At 40.4% G+C, this 18,868-nt stretch overlaps 1 protein-coding gene across 7 annotated transcripts in view; it reads left to right on the top strand.

The window, feature by feature from the left end:
• The window catches only part of rbm47.L (RNA binding motif protein 47 L homeolog), a 71,542-nt gene that overhangs the window by 38,500 nt on the left and 14,174 nt on the right, over positions 1–18,868 (top strand). For 2 of the 7 annotated variants that reach the window (XM_041588534.1, XM_018229244.2), the window contains exon 1: positions 4,777–4,976. The exons of 2 other annotated variants lie outside the window; for them this stretch is intronic. In XM_041588534.1, coding sequence (XP_041444468.1) covers positions 4,966–4,976 — 11 coding nt within the window. In that variant the 5' untranslated portion in view covers positions 4,777–4,965. Of the gene's footprint in view, positions 1–4,718; positions 4,740–4,776; positions 4,977–18,516; positions 18,667–18,868 lie in introns of those variants that run through there. 3 more of the 7 variants (XM_018229288.2, XM_018229271.2, XM_018229277.2) reach the window with 3 other exon arrangements.

Below are 18,868 nucleotides of genomic sequence, written 5' to 3'. Positions count from 1 at the left end.
AGATCATTGTGTTTTTAGTCAGTGACCCCCATTTTAAAACAGGAGAGTTACAAAAAGAAGGCAAATAATTCAAAAACTAGAACAAATAAAAATGACGACCAATTAAAAATTGCTTAAAATTAGCCATTCTGTAACATACTAAAAGTTAACTGAAAGGAGAACCACCCCTTTAATAATGTGCAATTTACAGTTTCACACAGGCTGCTAATCTCTGCACTTCATGAAGTCTAATGTTGTAAATAACTAAACCATATCACTTACACTAAAAAAACAGCAGATTTTGACCATATTCTGCGTGAACTCTCCCCAATATTATTTGTGTTCATCAGCCATATAATGTTTGCATTGAGGGTGGAACAAGGAGGGCTGTTTAGCGTCTAGTGAAACATTTACCAGAAGCAATCAGCCGTAGGTTTGAAGGGCATTCCACGGCCCGAATCTTCCTGTGAAGTATTAGACCCAAGAGAAAAATTATGGGAACAAAAAAAAACATTAGAGAAAAGAAGATAAGGAGTGTACAACCTTTCTGGCTGGATATTGCTTTGATCATAGAGGAGGCCATTTTCTAATTGGTACTAAGACTAATGTCACATTCGGCATTTTAGTACTGTGATTTTTCTCCAGTTGCCAAATTTGTTGACATTTGGGAACCGGGAAGAACTGCAAACTTAATTTTTCTGCATGGGGTTGTTTACACTCCTGTGAAATTTTTATTGTTTACCTGTAGCTTTACATTGAGATATATAGTTGTATTTATGTATATTTTTGTTTGTATATCGCTCCTTGAGGGCAAAGCACTGTACAGCAAAACAATAAATAAGTAGTAACAAACAAGGGGTCACTGCATGTAATAGTAAGTGCATTATTACAAATACAATTCACATAAACATAAAATAGAATTACACTACAGATTAAGTGCTCAGTGTCAAGAAGACAAAAGGATGAAGGACCCTACCCCGTAGGGCTTACAGTCTAAATTGGAGGATATCCATATACGGGCCAATAAAAGCTGCTGACTCGGGTTGTCTTATTGGCCCGTGTGTGGGGCCATCCAACAGGCATCCCCGATCGATAGCTGGCCGAAAGTCAAAAAAATCCTGTCGGATCCTGTGATCCGACCGCCCATATCGCTTCCTCCATACCCTAGGGCCCACATTTGGATCAGCCCGATATCGCCCACCTCAATGTGTGCATATCGGGGAGAGATCCGCTTGTTTGACGACATCGACAAACGAGTGGATCTCTACGTGTATGGCCACCTTTACAGACACAATTCGGAGGGGTATTACAGTGTTGTAGGCTGTAGATAATGTTTCATGTTCCTGTAAATAGCTATTACATGAGTAAGTAGCTTGCTGGTATTTAAGGGTGGACTGTAAATATTCTAACTGCACCTTTTAGGCTATTCATTTTCCTGTTTTATTGTTTACACTGAATTGTTGCCCAGAGGGTTACGTGGCACAAGTTAAAAATAAAAAAAACAAACAATAAAATATATTACTTCACTGTAGACATGACCAAAGAATGATATTAGCCTACTGGTTTGTATACCTGTACATCCCTATCAACCTCTTGCCTAAAATCTTCCTAACACTAAAGGGTAACTGCAGATACATTTGTTATGACAATTTCCTGTTAGAGCTCTTTATGGAGTTTAATTTTACTTACCTGCTGTCCCTACTGTAAATAACTAGGGTATTAAGGGTAGTGTACCTTATATGTAGAGTAAAAGTTGCCTTTATTTCTGCATTTTGTATACAGGTATAGGACCTGTTATGCAGAATGCTCGGGGCCTGGGGCTTTCTGGATAAGGATTTTCTGCAATTTGGATCTCCATACCTTAAGTCTACTAGAAAATAATGTAAACGTTAAAAAACTCAATAGGTTGGTTTTGCTTCTAATAAGGATTAATTATATCTTAGTTGGGATCAAGTACAAGCTACTGTTTTATTATTGCAGAGAAAAAGGAAATTATTTTTAAAAATTTTGATTATTTGGATAAAATGCAGTCTATGGGAGACAGCCTTTCCATAATTGGGGAGCTTTCTGGATAATGGCTTTCCATATAACGAATCCTATACCTGTACTGTTTTTTTTCTAAAGCTCTCCATACATGGTCTGATTTTAGCTGCCAACTTTGCCCCTCCAATTGTAGGTGGTATTTATTGGGCAGGTTAAATATTGCATCTGTAGAGGACCTTATCATCTAGAAAGAACATGCAGTGCTCTGCCAATGGGTTTCCATAGTCCCCTATTATATGGGCCAGGTGCCAAATTATCAGATCGGCTTAATTAGATCCACCAAATCACCCAAATTAGAAGGAAATATAGTTGTTTAGCAGCACTAAAAAACAAGTAGATCTGGACATTATTTGTAGTCAATTATTTTCATAATTCATGTAGCCACAAGGAGTTTGTATAATATGATGTCATGCCATGAATAAGGATCCATTATGTCATTGTGCTTCATGCTGTAAGGATTGGCATTTGTGTAACTGTAGAAGCAAGGGGGCTGGGCATTTATTCGGAATCGAAACCTGGAAACAAGTTTCTCCACTGTGGGCGTGGGAAATTCAAAAAGATCAGCTCGGTTTAGGTAATCAATCCATCTAGTTACACTGAATGAAATAACTTGTTTAGTTTAAAAGTTAGTTTTTTGTTCAGATAGAGGTAACAACCAAATTCCAAACTTTTTTTTTTTCTCCACCAATACTTTCATCTATTTTATTTATACATTTAAACAACATGTTTGTATTTTGTTTTTTGCTTCAAACGTGTTTCTTTTACAGACATAATTGACATAGCATCTTGTTTTTAGGTAAACGTAGCTTGTCACTGAAATAGAATTTTAGATTTTTATATATTTTTAGATGTTTTGCTTTTGTATCTATGCCTTTATATATAGAGTTGTCTACAGGGGATGTGAACAAGGATAGCTTCCCTGGTTCTATTATATGTAGGGCCCCACTGAACCTAGTCCACGGCAGACTGGCCCATTGAAAGTCTCGGGGTTGCAGCCAGAGTACATTCGGGTTGAATAATGACTGAATACATGTAGGAAAACGCCTCCACCTCAGAGAAGTGCTCTTAAACCTTTTTACTATCTCCCATTTAAAAGGTGACAAGTCTCCAGGTTGACAATTGAAGCAGCAACAACAAGAAAATAAAAAAAGACATATGTTGATGGGTGTCATTATAGCCTTACATCAGGACGTCTGTGGCACCTTCGCATACCTCCTGTTTTTAGAGGGACAGTACCTCTTTTGAAAGCTCAGCCTGCAGTCCCTCATTTGTAGTGGAAAGTCCAGTTTCTCTCTGCACTGAACAGCCAGAAAAAGAAACAAATTTTCAAACTTAATTGGCTTTTGGCAGAGAGCCAAGAACAGCCACAACAGAAGATAAGAAACTTTTGTAACAATTTCTAGATAAGCAAAAAAGTAATTTTAACAATCTAAAGGTCCCCCATAGACGCAAAGATTTTTCTTTGCTGAATGACCGATTTTAGCGAAATCCGACCAATCCGTCAAATTATCGTGAAGTTAGTGGGATTCGAACGATCCTATATCTTGTGATTTATCGTCTGATATCTGTCAGGAAATTGATCGGCTAGGTTAAAAAATCTTTATTGGTCCCAGTGCAATCTATCTATGTTTGCAGGGCTAAGCTGGCAGCTACACTCAGTTTTCCTGGCAATATCGCCTGAAATGGTCTTTTTAGTTGAAGGACACATCGTACATTTAAACGATTGTATCGAGATAATCGTGGTCTCGCGATTAAGAAAAGATCTTTTAAAGATCTTTACATCTATGGCCAGCTTTAGATAACAGGTCCCTTGGGAAAAGTAAAGCTGGCCATAGATCTTTAAAATATCTTTTCTTTATCCTGGTAATTAGGGGGTGTGGTCAGAAAAATGGGTGTGGTTAAAAATGTTTGCCACGCTACACGCAACAACTTTTTTGTCCCTCTTTTTATTTCCAAAATGTTGGGAGGTATGCTTTCCTGTTTTGCGAGACAGGAATTAAAGTGTACGTAAAATGACTAAACTCACAAATGACTGAATCTGCTTCCATGTGAAAGCAGCTTTCTTTCCCTTTAAAGTGATTGTTCACCTTTAACTAGTAGAATGATGTAGAGAGCGATATTCTGAGATAATTTGCAATTGGTTTTCATTTTTTTTTTTATCATTTGCTTGTTTTTTTTTAGTTATTTAGCCTTTTATTTGGCATCTCTCCAGTTTGAAATTTCAGCAATCTGGTTGCTAGAGTCCAAACTACCCCAGCAACAATGTATTGGTTTGAATAAGAGACTGAAATGTCAAGAGGAGAGGCCTGTATAGAAAGATTAGTAATAACAGTAGCAATAACAATAAATTTGTTGTCTTACAGAGTATTTGTTTTTTACACTGGGCCCCCGTTTGAAAGCTGGAAAGAGTCAGAAGAAAAACTCAAATCATTCAAGAACTATACAAAAGAAAAAATGAAGCCTAATTGAAAAGTTGCTTAGAATTAGCCATTCTATAACATACTAAAAGTTAATATAAAGGTGAACCACCCCATTAAAGCCACGCACAAAACATGCCTTCCCTTTTGTCCCTAAGGCTAGTTTCAGCTCCTGATTTTGGAAACAATGCAAAAAAAACAAAAACCTTGATAGCTTCCCCTTTTCTGTGAGTGTAGACACGTTGTCCTGGAGTTTGTATGAGAACAATCTGAAATGAAGACATAAACGTGCGGCGTTAGGTAGGTCTGATGAAGCCTTTTCTCTAGCCGGCTGTTTTTGTCCCCTGATCTTATCTCTCGCTGATAATGTCTCCTGGGATATAGGGGTTACAGAAGGGATATTGGTCAGACGCCACTGTTTTCTCTCTGGCTGATGTGTGTTCCTGGGGTTATTCACTGTACGTGTTCTGTGTGTGACTGCCAAAAAAACAGCAACTGAACGCCGAGCACATCTTCCTAAACAGACATGCAACTTATGTAAGTAGCACAAGGCACTTGCTTGTATATGTATAACAGTATAAAGACACGTGGTTCACCTTTAAGTTTACTTTTAGTATGTTGTAGAATGGCTTAATCCTAAGCGACTTATCAACTGCCATTCATTTTTTCTTTATAGTTTTTGAACTATTTACCTTCTTCTTTTGACTCTTTACAGCTTTCAAATGGGGGTCACTGATCCCATCTAAACGACAAATGATCTGTAAGGCTACGAATGTGTTGCTTATGCTACATTTTATTATTCATCTTTCAATTCAGCCCCTCTCCTATACATATTCCAGTCTCTTATTCGAATCAATGCATGATTGTTAGGGTAACTTGGACCCTAGCAACCAGATTGCTGAAATTGCAAACTGGAGAGCTTCTGAATTAAAAGCTAAATAGATCAAAAAATGAAAACCATTTGCAGTTTGTCTCAATATCTTGCATCATTCTAAAACTTAATTTAAAGGTGAACAACCCCTTTAAAATTGAGAATGCAAATTTGTTCATCCACCTACTGTATGACCCCCTTGCACATATATGAAGATCATTGGGCAGCTAGAATTGTACAACTTGCTTGATAGCTCAAAATCATTGCATGGGGCAAGACAGGCAGACTCATATTCTAGAAATTTAGTTAAATAGTGGGTTGTGTTCTTGTACTGTGGGGCCAGTCTAATGGAAGCCTGGACTTCTTTTTAGCCTGAAATTGCACATTATAGTGTCATGGGGCATATAAAGTGCCAGTGATAACTTAACCCTATAAATGCTAAGCCCTGGCAGTAATTCTTTATCTATATATCCTCAATCTCTCGATCTATATCCTCTCCCTGTTGGCACTTTACAGGTTTCATCATCAGATTTCCTACAGGAGGCAGGCTAAAAAAAAATTTAAGCTGACTGGCTTTGGCAATGTTCAAGTGCCCTCCAGGCACTTACACAATGCTTTGGATCCCTGTATGAGAATCCCGCCCATATTGCAAAATACCTGTCAAAAAGCATGCATAAAATAGAAATACGCAGGTGCTTAATTTCATCATTACTCAAATATATGCAGTGAGGCGTCATCATTATATGAAAAGGCACAAGTTTCTGTTGGCATGTTTCCTCCAGCAAAGAAACAACCAAAACTGCCCCAGTCACTTCTTATTGATTTTAATTTACAGAACATGAAGGCAGCCTGAAATGCGCTTTAGAGCATTTTCAGACCATTCAACAGCGATGAAACATCCTCCTGTAGCATTATTCTGAAAAAGATTTCTCCAACAATTACTGCTTGAAAATAAGCTACAAAACACAGGAAACCCTTTCATTGTTTTGGTGTTACTTGCCCTTTAAAGGAGAATTAAAGCCTAACTAGGGAAGTAGCTAGAAATGTTGTACATTATGTTTTGGGCTTCTGTTCCATAGTCTTTTAGCAGTAAAGATCTGTGTCTCCAAAGATGCCCCAGTAGCTCCTCATCTTCTTTTCTACTGATTCACTGCACATGCTCTGTGCTGCTGTCACTTACTGAGCTTAGGGACCCACTCACAATATACAGTACACATAGAATAGAAATGTCACAATATAAGGCTGATTAGTAATTAATACAGATAATTACTACATGGCAGCACAGAAACCAGTGCAACAGAATGTAATAATCAGCCCTGTAGCATCAGCATATATTATAGGCCAACCTCATTTTCTGCTTGATAATTAGCATTGACCCCTAAGCTTAGCTTCTCAACAGCTGCTCAGAGGCCACTGAGCATGTGAGTGTCACAGACACTTTCCAAGATGGTGACCCCCTGTGACAAGTTTGAAGTCCTGGATCATTGCTGCTATTGACAAGCTGAAACTTTAGGCTGGTGCAATAAGTGCAGAATAGAAAATATGGCATTTTTAGCCACATTCATTTTTAGGGTTTAGTTCTCCTTTAAATGACAGATGCAATTTCCTTCTTGCGTGGGTTTTTTTTTCTGCTCTCCATTTATTCAAAACGAATAGGGGAACCACATTTTACCACATTTTGCACAGGCAATGTAAAGATGAGATTTTATGCAGTTGTGCAATGTTTTTTTGTCAATCCATCAACCTGCGGGGGTGTCGTGTCAGGAAATGCTGGGGGGAACTTGTATGGTGTCCAGTTTGTGAGAAGTGTTTTTGCATTTTCTGCTGTTTTCCTGCGGTGACCTTGGCCAGGCATGAGATTTCAGAGCACATGAGCTTGCTGTTTTGGGCAAGAAAGATTGGAATAACAAAGCACATATAATATGATTCAGAATGAACAGTCGAGCAAAATTTGGTAAAAGATATCATGCTAATCAGGACATTCACAGGAGCACATCCAAAGAGGAAGTTTGGAAATGAAACTGCATTTATAGTGATATTGAAACAAACATTGAAAATAAGGAAGTTTATTTTACAAATTTGTTTTAGAAACATGCTGATTTTTTAGATGATAGTTTATGTCTTATTCTGTAAAATGGATAAAATATGAGGATTAAAGGAGAAGAAATTGTAGAATAACTGGGGGGCACCCCCCCCCCCAATTGCCAGTAATCACTAATGCCCTACCCCAAGTCAGCATTTATCTTTAAAAATGAACAGACTGGGTACTTTCATGCAGAATGCACTGCTGCCATCTTTTTTAGTGCTCCCAAGTATCCCCTGCTTCATTTTAAGCCCCATATTGTAGTAAGGTGCCGGTCGAGACCCGGCTTCCCTCCTCCTTTTATAGCCCCATGTTGCCCCGCCGATGATGTCACAAATTGGCGAGACGGGCAGACGCTTACCTATAAAACTGGAAGCCGGCAGTCTAAGGTCCCGACCCGCAAATGGCGCCTGACCCATGGTTATCAGGCCGGCCCACACATCTCTACCGTATTGCATATGTGCCTGTCCAGGATGTGACAAGGGGATACCAGGGAGCACTAAAAAGGATGATCATGGTGCAGTCTACTAGAAAGTACTAGTCTTAAACAAAGAACTAGGCAAGTGTGTTTTTAAACAAAATAATCCGTGGCCCTGATTATAACTGATAACAAGATTGGGATGGATTAGGAATTCTCCAGCAATAGCCACCCTGCTAGTTTTTAAATAGCATTTTGCTAACTTTTTTGTTGAAGGTTGCTCACTACTTCTCAATCAACCATCTTTGACATAAGATATTGTAGGAGAGTAACCTGACTGGCCTCTGTCCTAGGACAAAAAAAATAATCTGCTCACTCTCACTATTCATTGTGTTTTAAAATACCCCAACCCTTGCACATGGCTCCTTCTCTGTCTTCTTCTGGTACCTGGAAAAAGCTTGAGGGAAAGGAGATAACGGATGGCACAGACTGGTGCATGTAGTGTAGTTTTGCCACATCCAAATATTTAACCATATTGTGCAACCAGTGATCCAACAGCCAATCAATTAGGTATTTAAAAAATAGACCAGTGTATTATCCAGCTTTATTCAGCATTATTGTGTGTGTTTTAGTATGGTAGGAGTTATTTGCTAATCAAGTGCTATCCTTCAACTCTAACAGCCCAGAGAAATGTCCCATATAATATGTTGTATGTAAAAGTGCACAATCCACAACAAAGCAGGTAAATTGCACTTATATGTTTTATATAACTAAGAAACAAGTCCAAATATGGATCTTCATCTAAAGCTGGCCATATATTATAAAATCTTCTTGTTTGGTGAGGTCGTCAAACAAGCAGATCTTTTACTAATAATTGGCATTGTGCTGGCCGTCGGATCAAGGACCTTATCCGTTTCACAGATGCCCATCAGAGGACCACATACCTGGGAAGATAAGCCACCGAATTAGTCTGAAGTGCCAAATCGGCAGCTTAAATTTGACTGTGTATGGCCACCTAAAGAGATCTACCTTCTGCTTCATTTGTGATTTACTTGTTCAGTCAGATCAGTAGAAATCTGCCATCCATTTTGGCTAAATCAGCTCAGGTCATCTGCTTTGCAAGTAAACTGGTGGGAAATTGCTTTGTTCCATGAGAATCATAGGGGCCCCTCACTGATGAGACTGGTCAATGATGGCACAAAGTGTTTTCTAAGATATGTTCTTTAATGCTTTCTATGTGTTTTAATTGTTATGCAAGAATAAATAATAGATCCCATGGCAGCTACTGGCAAAGGTCATGTGAAGCACCAATTCGTGGGTAATATTCAAGCCTGGTTTTACTGTGATTTTTCAGCTGATCGGTCATCTGACAAGTCCTCATTTCCTATACAAGCAGCTGGGAATGTCTGCTGTTCCTGCTTGAAAGCAAGTCCGTTCAAGTGGGATGATCCATATCTTGCATGTTTCAGTGAAAATACAATTCCCCTTCAACTCCCACATATTGAAAGTTTTTAGGTGATAGATTAAATTTAAAAAAAATATATGTTTAAAAGAGTTGGATGTGCCGCTATGGATGGGAAATGCAGCATAATTGTAATAAATACACAGGGATTTAGCAGCCGTTACTATAAAATGGCTGGGTGCAGAAGAATATGTCTAATGTATATTGCAAGTAATGATAACAATGTAGCTGATCAGGTCCGGACTGAGAATTAAAATAGGCCCTGGCATTTCAGGTACACAGAGGCCCAATTAGCCCACATAGAGGCCCAAACAGCCCCCCACCAGCCCACTAAATACTGACTTTCTATGGGACCTTATAGCAGCCCCTCTGGCATTTGCCAGAACCCACAGATTGCCAGTCCGGGCCTGTAGCTGATAACATATTTCAGGCGTGGGATTCGTTATCTGGAAAGCCTTTATCCAGAAAACTCCGAATTACAGAAAGGCTGTTTCCCATAGACTAAATTTTATCCAAATAATCCAAAATTTTAAAAATGATTTCCTTTTTCTCTGTAATAATAACAGTACCTTGTACTTGATCCAAATTAAGATATAATCTGGAAAGCCCCAGGTCCTGAGCATTCTGAATAACAGATCCCATAACTGTATTTACAGTTGATTAGTACCAGTTTGGGTAAAAATTGTATTTCTTTTCTCATGCCTCATGGAGGATATCCCTTTTTAAAACATGCAGCATGGCAGCTTTCACTCACATGGATGAATGCAAATATACAGAGATTGATTTTCTCACTATGGAAAATAGTCAACTGTGGCACTTTATATTGGTGTTGCCTTACTTGTGGCCTCTTGGGTTCACTACAGCAATCAATGAGGGTGGGTGACACAATGCTTGGTAGCACAAGATCTGCAAGTGCCCTTAAAATAATCATGTTATGACCCCCAGGTCACCAGTTACACATAAACCCCCATATACAATAAAAGGCACTAAGTTTGCCCAGGGGCAGTTACCATAGCAACCAATAAGATGTTTTCCTTTAAACAGGTGACCAGTACATTTTACCTGCTGATTGGTTGCTATGGGTTACTGCTCCTGGGCAAACTTAATGCCTTTTATTACATTACTCCCATTTACTATTTCCCCCTGGGCAGAAGTGCACTATGGGGCACAAGAGTGTGTCCCTTTTTGTGCTAATTAACTTGGCACTTCTGCCTGGGTAACGGCAGCGATGTGCACCTCTCACCAGCACAGTGTCAGGGGCCCCAGGTCAGGGCTACATTGTGGCATATGCCGCTCTCATTTAGATGCACAAATTAGGGGCAAGCGGAGGGTGCCTACATGTCTTTCCCTGCCCCCATAAATAAAGTGCCACTGAAGCAGGCATAACTGTATCCATTGGGATAGCTACAAGTCTCCTGTGCTCCAGGCCAGCAGCAATCCGCTAATCAAGGAAGGCAGTGTTCAAACTGCAAATTAAAAAAAGGTCCCATAATTTTCACTTTGCACATTACTTTCTGAATAATACATGACATGTAAGGGCAAAGACACATGCCCAGCGACAAATTTCTTCTTCTTCGGGCGACTAATCTTCTGGAACTGCCTTCCCGTCAGCTAGAATGTAAATTGCAGGCGGGATCAGGGTCGGACTGGGGTGGCGCTGTCCAGGGCCCCCCTCCAGCCTCCCTGCCTGCCCCTTACTATAAGGCGAACACCCATGAAGTGCCAGTTCGACACTGGGTGGGACGACACTTGGAGCACTTCATTTTCCGAAGTTGCCTCACAAGGAAAACAAATCTCTCCGAGTGCCACCCCGCCGGCAATTTACTTCTACCCATCGGGAAGGCAGTTCAGGGAGATTTGTTGCCCGAAGAAGAGGCAATTAATCACCGGCGACTAAATCTCCCCGAATCTGAGCATGTCTTTGCCCTTAACGTGTGACTCAGGTGTACTTTCTATTTCACTCTTACGAGGAATGGAAGCTGTTACACATCAGCTGCTATGGACACAACTGTGTGTTGTATAAACCAGTACCTATGTTGTATAAAGCAGTACCTGTGTTTTCTGTGTTGTGTCTGCAGCTGGGAGTTACCATTACCTGCTTATCTTCCTGTTTTATTTTCCAGTGCTGTGACTTGGCACATTATCCCGGCATGATCCCCTTCCCCCCCTTCACTTATATCCTGCTTGTCACCTGGCAGCTCTCACAAGCACTGATTGTGTTTATCCACCGCACAGGTACACAATCCTGCCCCATTGTGCTCCATGATTTGCACATACACTTGAACTGCTCGAGTACAAACAGGTGCAATCAGCTCCCAACTTTCTCTGCAGCCCAACTGCTGACATGGAAACCCTTGTTTTGAAAAGGAGCTCTTCTCTTCTAAAAACATTACATCTGATGGATGTTCTGTAGGAGTGACAAATGGACCTAATGGCCATATAATACACAAAAGCCATGAATATCTTGTAAATTATATCCTTATAAACGGTGAGTTCTGGTGTCATCAGTTATAAACGGTGAGTTCTGATGTCATTTCTGTCACATGACTCACTAAAACGTGTGTATTATAATAAATAAAGTACCCCCAGTTGCAAAATATGAGGATATTAGAAGTTACCTCGGAGTTCCATGACCTGTATAAAACCACTCAGCCTTCGGCCTCGTGTTTTAATATGGTCATGAAACTCCTCTGTAACTTATAATATCCTTATATTTTACAAGAGGGGGTACTTTATTCACTATATAAAAGCCCAATTTTTACTGTTCTGTGAACCCAAGGCCCTCAGGTTAGACACCCCTGAATTATATACATTTTCCCTTGCTTTAAAGGGGTTGTTCACCTTCAAATTAACTTTTAGGGGCAGATTTATCAAGGGTCGAATTTAGAATTCATGGGAGTTGTTTAAGCTCCCATGAACTCGAACTTCGACCAATCGAAATTTATTTAAAAAAAATTGAATTTTCTAAAACTCGTGAATAGGATCGAACCGAAAACTTTTTTTTAAAAACTGGATTCGAGTTTTTTCTCCGAACAAATTTCAGGAAGGCAGCAAACAACTCCCAGGACGCCTCCCATTGACTAAAACAGCAATTCGGCAGGTTTTAGGTGAAGCAGGTTTTAGGCAGGTTCTAGTCGAATTTGAAAGTTTGCCATATCGGAAATTCGAATTTTCACTTCGACCCTTTATAAATTAGCCCATTAGTATGATGTAGACATTGATATGCGGAGACAATATGCGATTCATCAGCATTTTTTATTTTTTTGTAATTTTTCAGTTATTTTGCTTTTTATTCAGGAACTCTCCAGATTGGTATTTCAGCAGCTGGTTGCTAGCGTCTTTTTTTTTACCCTACAACCAGGCAGTGGTTTGAATGAACAAGAGACTGGTATACAGATAGGGGAGGGACTGAATATAAAGATAAGCAATAAAAAGTATAAATAATAAAATCGTAGCCTCACAGAGCAATGTTTTTTTTGATGCTGGAGTCAGCAACTCCTATTTGAAAACTTTAAAGAGGCTTAGAAGAGAAAGATAGATATTAAAAAAAATGATATAAAAATGAATGAAGACTAGTTGCAAAGTTGCTAGGAATAGGACATTTTATAATATACTAACGTTAACTTTAAGTCCCCAGCCTTTCACTGTAAGGCATTAGCCCTCCAGGGCTGAAGTTCCCCTGTGTCCCATCTCCATTTTTTTGGATTAACGAATAAGTTTATAAATGTGTCCAAACTTTTTGCAACGAGGGACAGATTTGGTGGTGCTCGGGGAGAGGAATGATCTGCGTGATGCGGAGATCTGGGTTCATGGGTAGCCCCTCCTCATCCAGGAGCAGCTCGTCATTACATACTGCGGGCCAATTAAAAATGGATCGCGCCCGCATTTGGCCCACGGCCTTGGTTTGGACACCCCTGGTATAAATCTTAAATCATGTTACTTGGGAAGATAGCTGTATGATATTGCAGTTGTGGTTTTGGCTGATCTTGTAATACAGCTGGGCTGCGTATATCGTTCGCTTGCCTCTGTTCTGCACCGTTTCATTTCAACTATGTACAGATTTCCCCAAATGAGTACTTCCCATTATTTCATAATCTGTGCACTGAATCACGTGCTTAAAGGGATACTGTCATGGGAAAACATGTTTTCAAAATGCATCAGTTAATAGTGTTGCTCCAGCAGAATTCTGCGCTGAAATCCAGTTTTCAAAAGAGCAACCTGATTTTTTTTATATTTAATTTTGAAATTTGACATGGGGCTAGACATATTGTCAGTTTCCCAGCTGCCCCCAGTCATGTGACTTGTGCTCTGATAAACTTCAGTCACTCTTTACTGCTGTAATGAAAGTACAGCAGTAAAGAGTGCTGGGTAGCCCCCAGAAGCCTAACAACAGAACATTGGGAAGGTAACTAGATAACAGCTCCCAACAGCACTATCCAGGTCTATCCAGTAAAATCCAGGTCCCACTGAGACACATTCAGTTACATTGAGTAGGAGAAACAACCAGGCAAAATGACCTGAGATGGCGCCTACACACCAATATTACAACTAAAAAAATACACTTTTCGGTTCAGGAATAAAATTTTATATAGTAGAGTGAATTATTTGCAGTGTAAACAGTGTTAAGCTCTGCTCCGTTAAAGGGGGCAAGCTTGTATAATGGTTAGTGGAGCAAATGTCCAGGAACTATTTTAAATTATACTTATTTTTGTATCAAATAAAGGGAAATTCAAATTCTGTTGTACAGCTAGCCAAACATATCTCTTTGTGATCTGATTTCTTGGTCCACGGGACCAGTGTATTTGGGGAATTGTTGAGATTTACCCTTGACTGTCCACCTTTCATAGATCATTGTTTTTCTTGAAAAGGAATACAGGTATGGGACCTCTTATTCAGATTGCTCAGGGCCTGGGGTTTTCCAGATAAGGGGTCTTTCCATTATTTGGATCCCCATACCGTAATTTAATAAAAAGTAAAGCAGAATCGTCACAAGCCATTCTTTTCATACATCAACTAGAAATGTGCAATTTTGCGTGCATTGTGTGTCAAACACAATTATGTGTGGGGAAGGGGCCTGAAAACATTTTTGGGGCAACCCAGCCATAGTTACACCACTGGTAAGGAGCAAGTGGCACATGTCATTATTGACTGTTGAGACTGAACTTACATTATACAGGGCATAGGCCCACCTCTTAAAGGAGAACTAAACCCCCTTGCTATTAAAAATCTCTACCCCCTACCCTACTTAGCCCCCTTCTCTGTTCCCCCCAGCCTAGGTGTTACCTCCTGTAATTGCCCCTAATTCACTCTCTAGATCATAATAACAGTTAATTTTAAGGTGAACAACCCTATAACTCTCCTTGCAGAGTCATCGAAGCTGAGCTCACGGGCGCCATCTTCGCTTCTTCGGGAACTGATCAGCGTATCAGCTCATGTGCAGTTTTCCGGTTCACGACAACTGCGCATGCACCGCAAGTGATGGAAATTGTCGAAGAGAAAGAAGAAGACCCGAAGAAGAACAAAGAGGTGAAGATGGCGCCCGTGAGCTCCACTGCGCTGACTCTGCAAGGAGAGTTAAAGGGGTTGTTCACCTTCAAATTAACTGTTATTATGATGTAGAGAGTGATATTCTGAGTCAATTTGCATTTGGTTTTCATTTTTTTTATTTGTGGTTTTTCGTTTTATTTAGCTTTTCATTCAGAAGCTCTCCAGTTTGCAATTTTGGCAGTCTGGTTGCTAGGGGCCAAATTGAATAAGAGACTGGAAAGTGAATAGGAGAGGCCTCAATAGAAAGAGGAGTAATAAAAATTAGCAATAACTATAAATGTGTAGTCTTGCAGAACATTTGTTTTACGTGACCCCCATTTGAAAGCTGTAGAGGGTCAAAAGAAGAAGGCAAATAATTCAAAAATTTTACAAAATAAAAATTGAAGGGCAATAGAAAAGTTGCTTAGAATTGGCCATTCTATAATATAGTAAAAGTTAACTTAAAGGTGAACCATCCATTTAAGTAAAGAATTATTTAGCAGCTAGGTTGTGTCTGCTTTACTAAGGATTGAAAATCCCAAATGTCCATGACTAAGGATTCAGCAGAAGTAAATGGGCAGTAAAATCTTTTTAACGCCCTCTATCCCCCAGACTAAGATCACCTAATCTTATAAATATATTAAAAGTTGGCCAGATGTCGATCTGGCAGGGCTAAAAATCCAGACGGATCGGTTCTTTTCGTTGATGTGGTCCCCCGATCCGACCACTCGTACTTCAGCATTATGATCTGATCATATCAGTCTGGTATTGCCCACCTCAAGGTGGGCGTATTGGGGAGAGATTCGCTCATTTGGCAACATCGCCAAACGAGCAGATCTCTCTGTGTATGGCCACCTTTAATCTAAATGTGCTAATTCAGGGTCTTCCATGAAACTGGAACCACATGCTAATTTTCCTCCTTTTTGCTATCTGGCTGCCAGGGTCATTTGCATGTTCTTTGTGAAACAGTTGCCAGCAGGTTTCACCTTCAGTATCACACAACACGATGGAATGCATTCGCTTTTGTCTGCCTGTTTACCACTGCCATGTACAGAACCTATAAACATAAGCCTTATAAAGGAGGCCTGTTTATGGACAGATTTAATCTTCCAGTTATTTCTCTGTAAATAGACATCATTAGGGCATAGCTCACAGTATGCTGAAAATATTTGCATTTGTACATTAATGGGTGCTACCATATTTTTAGCCTCCACTGGTGCTTTGATGTAATAAATTATTGTAGCTAGCAGGGTACTAGGCAAATACTTAGTGCTTGCATTTGGAGTAGTTGCCGCTGGTGATCATGGCCCTGTTGTCATTTTTTATTGCCATTAATTGCTTGTTCATCCTATTAAATTGTGCTTATAGATGCAAATTAAATTCTAAGCCCCCTTATAAAATGATCTACATGGACAGTAAATACAGTAGCAAAAATAATTATAAAAATGTAAAATATTTATTAGGACGTGTTTAGCCTAACGCGTTTCGTGCCAACTGGACACTGACTCATAGGCTTCATTAAAAATATACCTGTTCTTAAATGTCCTTTTGATTCTAGCCATCCACTTCAAAATGGTGAAAAGCAGATTATTTTGTATGCCTATATCTCTTTGTACATCTTGAGTTGTCCCTGTGATGAATGTGTTTACACAATAATGCCTTGCTATCCATGGAGGAATTGAAACTTTATGCAGAGGATCAGAAGTCGCCCAATGTTGTGTATAAACGCAGGGGAACAGTTCCCTCCTTGTTTGCTGGTTGTTGTTGAACAGAGGGGCTTCAATGCAGTTAATCTATCATTTTGAGTGGCACTCCTTATATTCTTTTTTTTTCCCTGTGGGTTAGTTACACTGCTCGCTGAGCTGACAAATTGTACTTCCATAGGGAGTTTCAGTTAGGTCTTTTAACTGCTCGTGTAGGTGTGTTGTTTACTTTGCCTTGAGTGTGTCCAAGATCTGGAGAATGGTTGTTATGTGCCGATTAGCTTTCTCTATTGTGAACTATTATTCCCTTCCACCAACTCTGCCTTAGTAGCAGTATAGCAGGGGTTGTATAGGGGAAATAGAGAGACGAACACCCAGAACAGAGATGGGCACATGACCTTTCATAACCTGCTTAAAGGTGGCCATACACGGGCCGATAAAAGTTGCCGACAGACCAAGTCGGGGCCCTCCGACAGGCTTCCCTGATCGATCGGACAGAACTAAAAATCCAGTCAGATCGCGGCCACGTCTGTTGGTTGATGCAGTCCCGCAATCCAACTTCCCGTTTACCCTTCATTATGATCTGAACGTTGGGCCCTAGGGCCCACGGTCAGATCAGCCCAATATCGGCCACCTCAAGGTGGGCATATCGGGGGGAGAGGTTGCCAAACGAGTGGATCACTGCGTGTATGGCCACCTTTAGCTATTGTCAGGAAAATCACACAAATTGGGTGGCAAAATGATAAAGGTGGGTGATGTTTCTTGTGCAATACTTATTTTTCCAAATATTTATTATGGTCAAGTTATTAGTTTGCTTCTTGTTCATCTGCCTTTAAACCAGGCAAATAGGCTGACGTGGAAATGTAATTTTATTTAGATTTTATTTTAAAATGTGAAGCAAAATATTGGCCCCAATACTTTTAAAGAGGATCTGTAGTAAAGAAGAAAAATACTTATAATGCTACTATAGTAGAAAATAAGCCACAAAAAATACCCTTAAAGGCAGCGGCCATTGGCTAAAACAGATGAGAGGTGGCACTGCAAGTGACAAACCATCAAAGCAGTGACAAGTTGGTGTCAGTAGCATGATTTATCAGTTCTGCTTTCAACTTTGGTTGAACTACAAATTCCAGAGTCCACCAACAGGCAAATGCTGTGATTGGGGATGCTGGGAGTAGGGTTGCCATTTGGCCGGTATTTTACAGGCCTGGCCGGAAAAAATGATGGTTCATCCTAATGTTATTAATAGGGAAAAAAGATAAATATATAGGAAGGCCGGTATCAGTAACGTAACTAGAGGGGGGGCGGGCCCTGGCGCGGGACGTGCTTCCGGGCCTCCTTCCGTACGCTGGTTTCTGTGTGCAGTGGCGCGTGAGCTGCCAGGGGGCCCTGAGGGGGTGCGGGCCCTGGCCCAATCGCACCCCTGCTCCCCCGGTAGTTACGCCACTACCCGGTATTTTTTTCCATTAAAGGTGGCAACCCTAGCTGGGAGCTGTAGTGTGAAAGCAGGCTACAGGTAGAATAATAAATCATGTGGATTAGTTTCCCTAGACCCTGCCACAACACAGCCCTGTTAATGAGCTAAAATAATTTGGTGTAATATATTATATTGGTCACTTTTTAGATTCCATGCAGTTTGGGGTGGCTAAAAGGAGCCAAGTGGGAAGGTGTTCTTTCTTTATCTTATCAGCAAAGGCAGAGCTAACTGTTTGCACAATGCCTGTGCTAGGAAGAAGTTGTTTGTACTTGAGTCACTCCCTTTGCCAGCTTTTGGGATCAGAGTCAGTTTAAATGTCTAACTATAGGACACAATGTCATGACTGCCCACGGAATTTCTCTTCCTGCTCAGCAAGAACAGCCAAAAAAACAGAAAAAGCATTGGCTGCAGATTATTCTCTATTAATGTTCAAGCTATGGAACAGAGTTAGTGCACGCAGAGCTTTAACCCCTCCTCCTTTCCCAGCCCCGCCCCCCCAGACTGAGTTCAGGTGTCCTTAGCAAATACCTTCCAAAGAATGTAAATGGCCCTTTGCTGCTGACCAATGAGCACAGCTGAGCAGGAAAGGGAATTATGCAGACCTTGTGACTGTACCAAAGGTGGTTTGTTCTAGTGACCTGTCACACTGAGACTGGAAAGGTATGGCAACACTTCTGCTTAGAAAAGGTGTGTTCATTTTCATTTTATAAAGCTTTCTTTTTAATATAACACTGCTCATTTTCAAGAAAACATTATTAAGAGAGCACCTTTGTACCTGTTGCACTACAAGTCCCAGCATCCCCCGGCAGCCTTTCACTGTCAGGGGATACTGGGACGTGTAGTTGCCTAATAGCGGCTGCTACTACTGTAGTTTCCCAACAGCTGCTGC

Source organism: Xenopus laevis, chromosome 1L (genome assembly GCF_017654675.1).
Source record: "Xenopus laevis strain J_2021 chromosome 1L, Xenopus_laevis_v10.1, whole genome shotgun sequence".
Classification (NCBI taxonomy): Eukaryota; Metazoa; Chordata; class Amphibia; order Anura; family Pipidae; genus Xenopus; species Xenopus laevis.
This window is presented reverse-complemented; position numbering and strand designations above follow the sequence as displayed.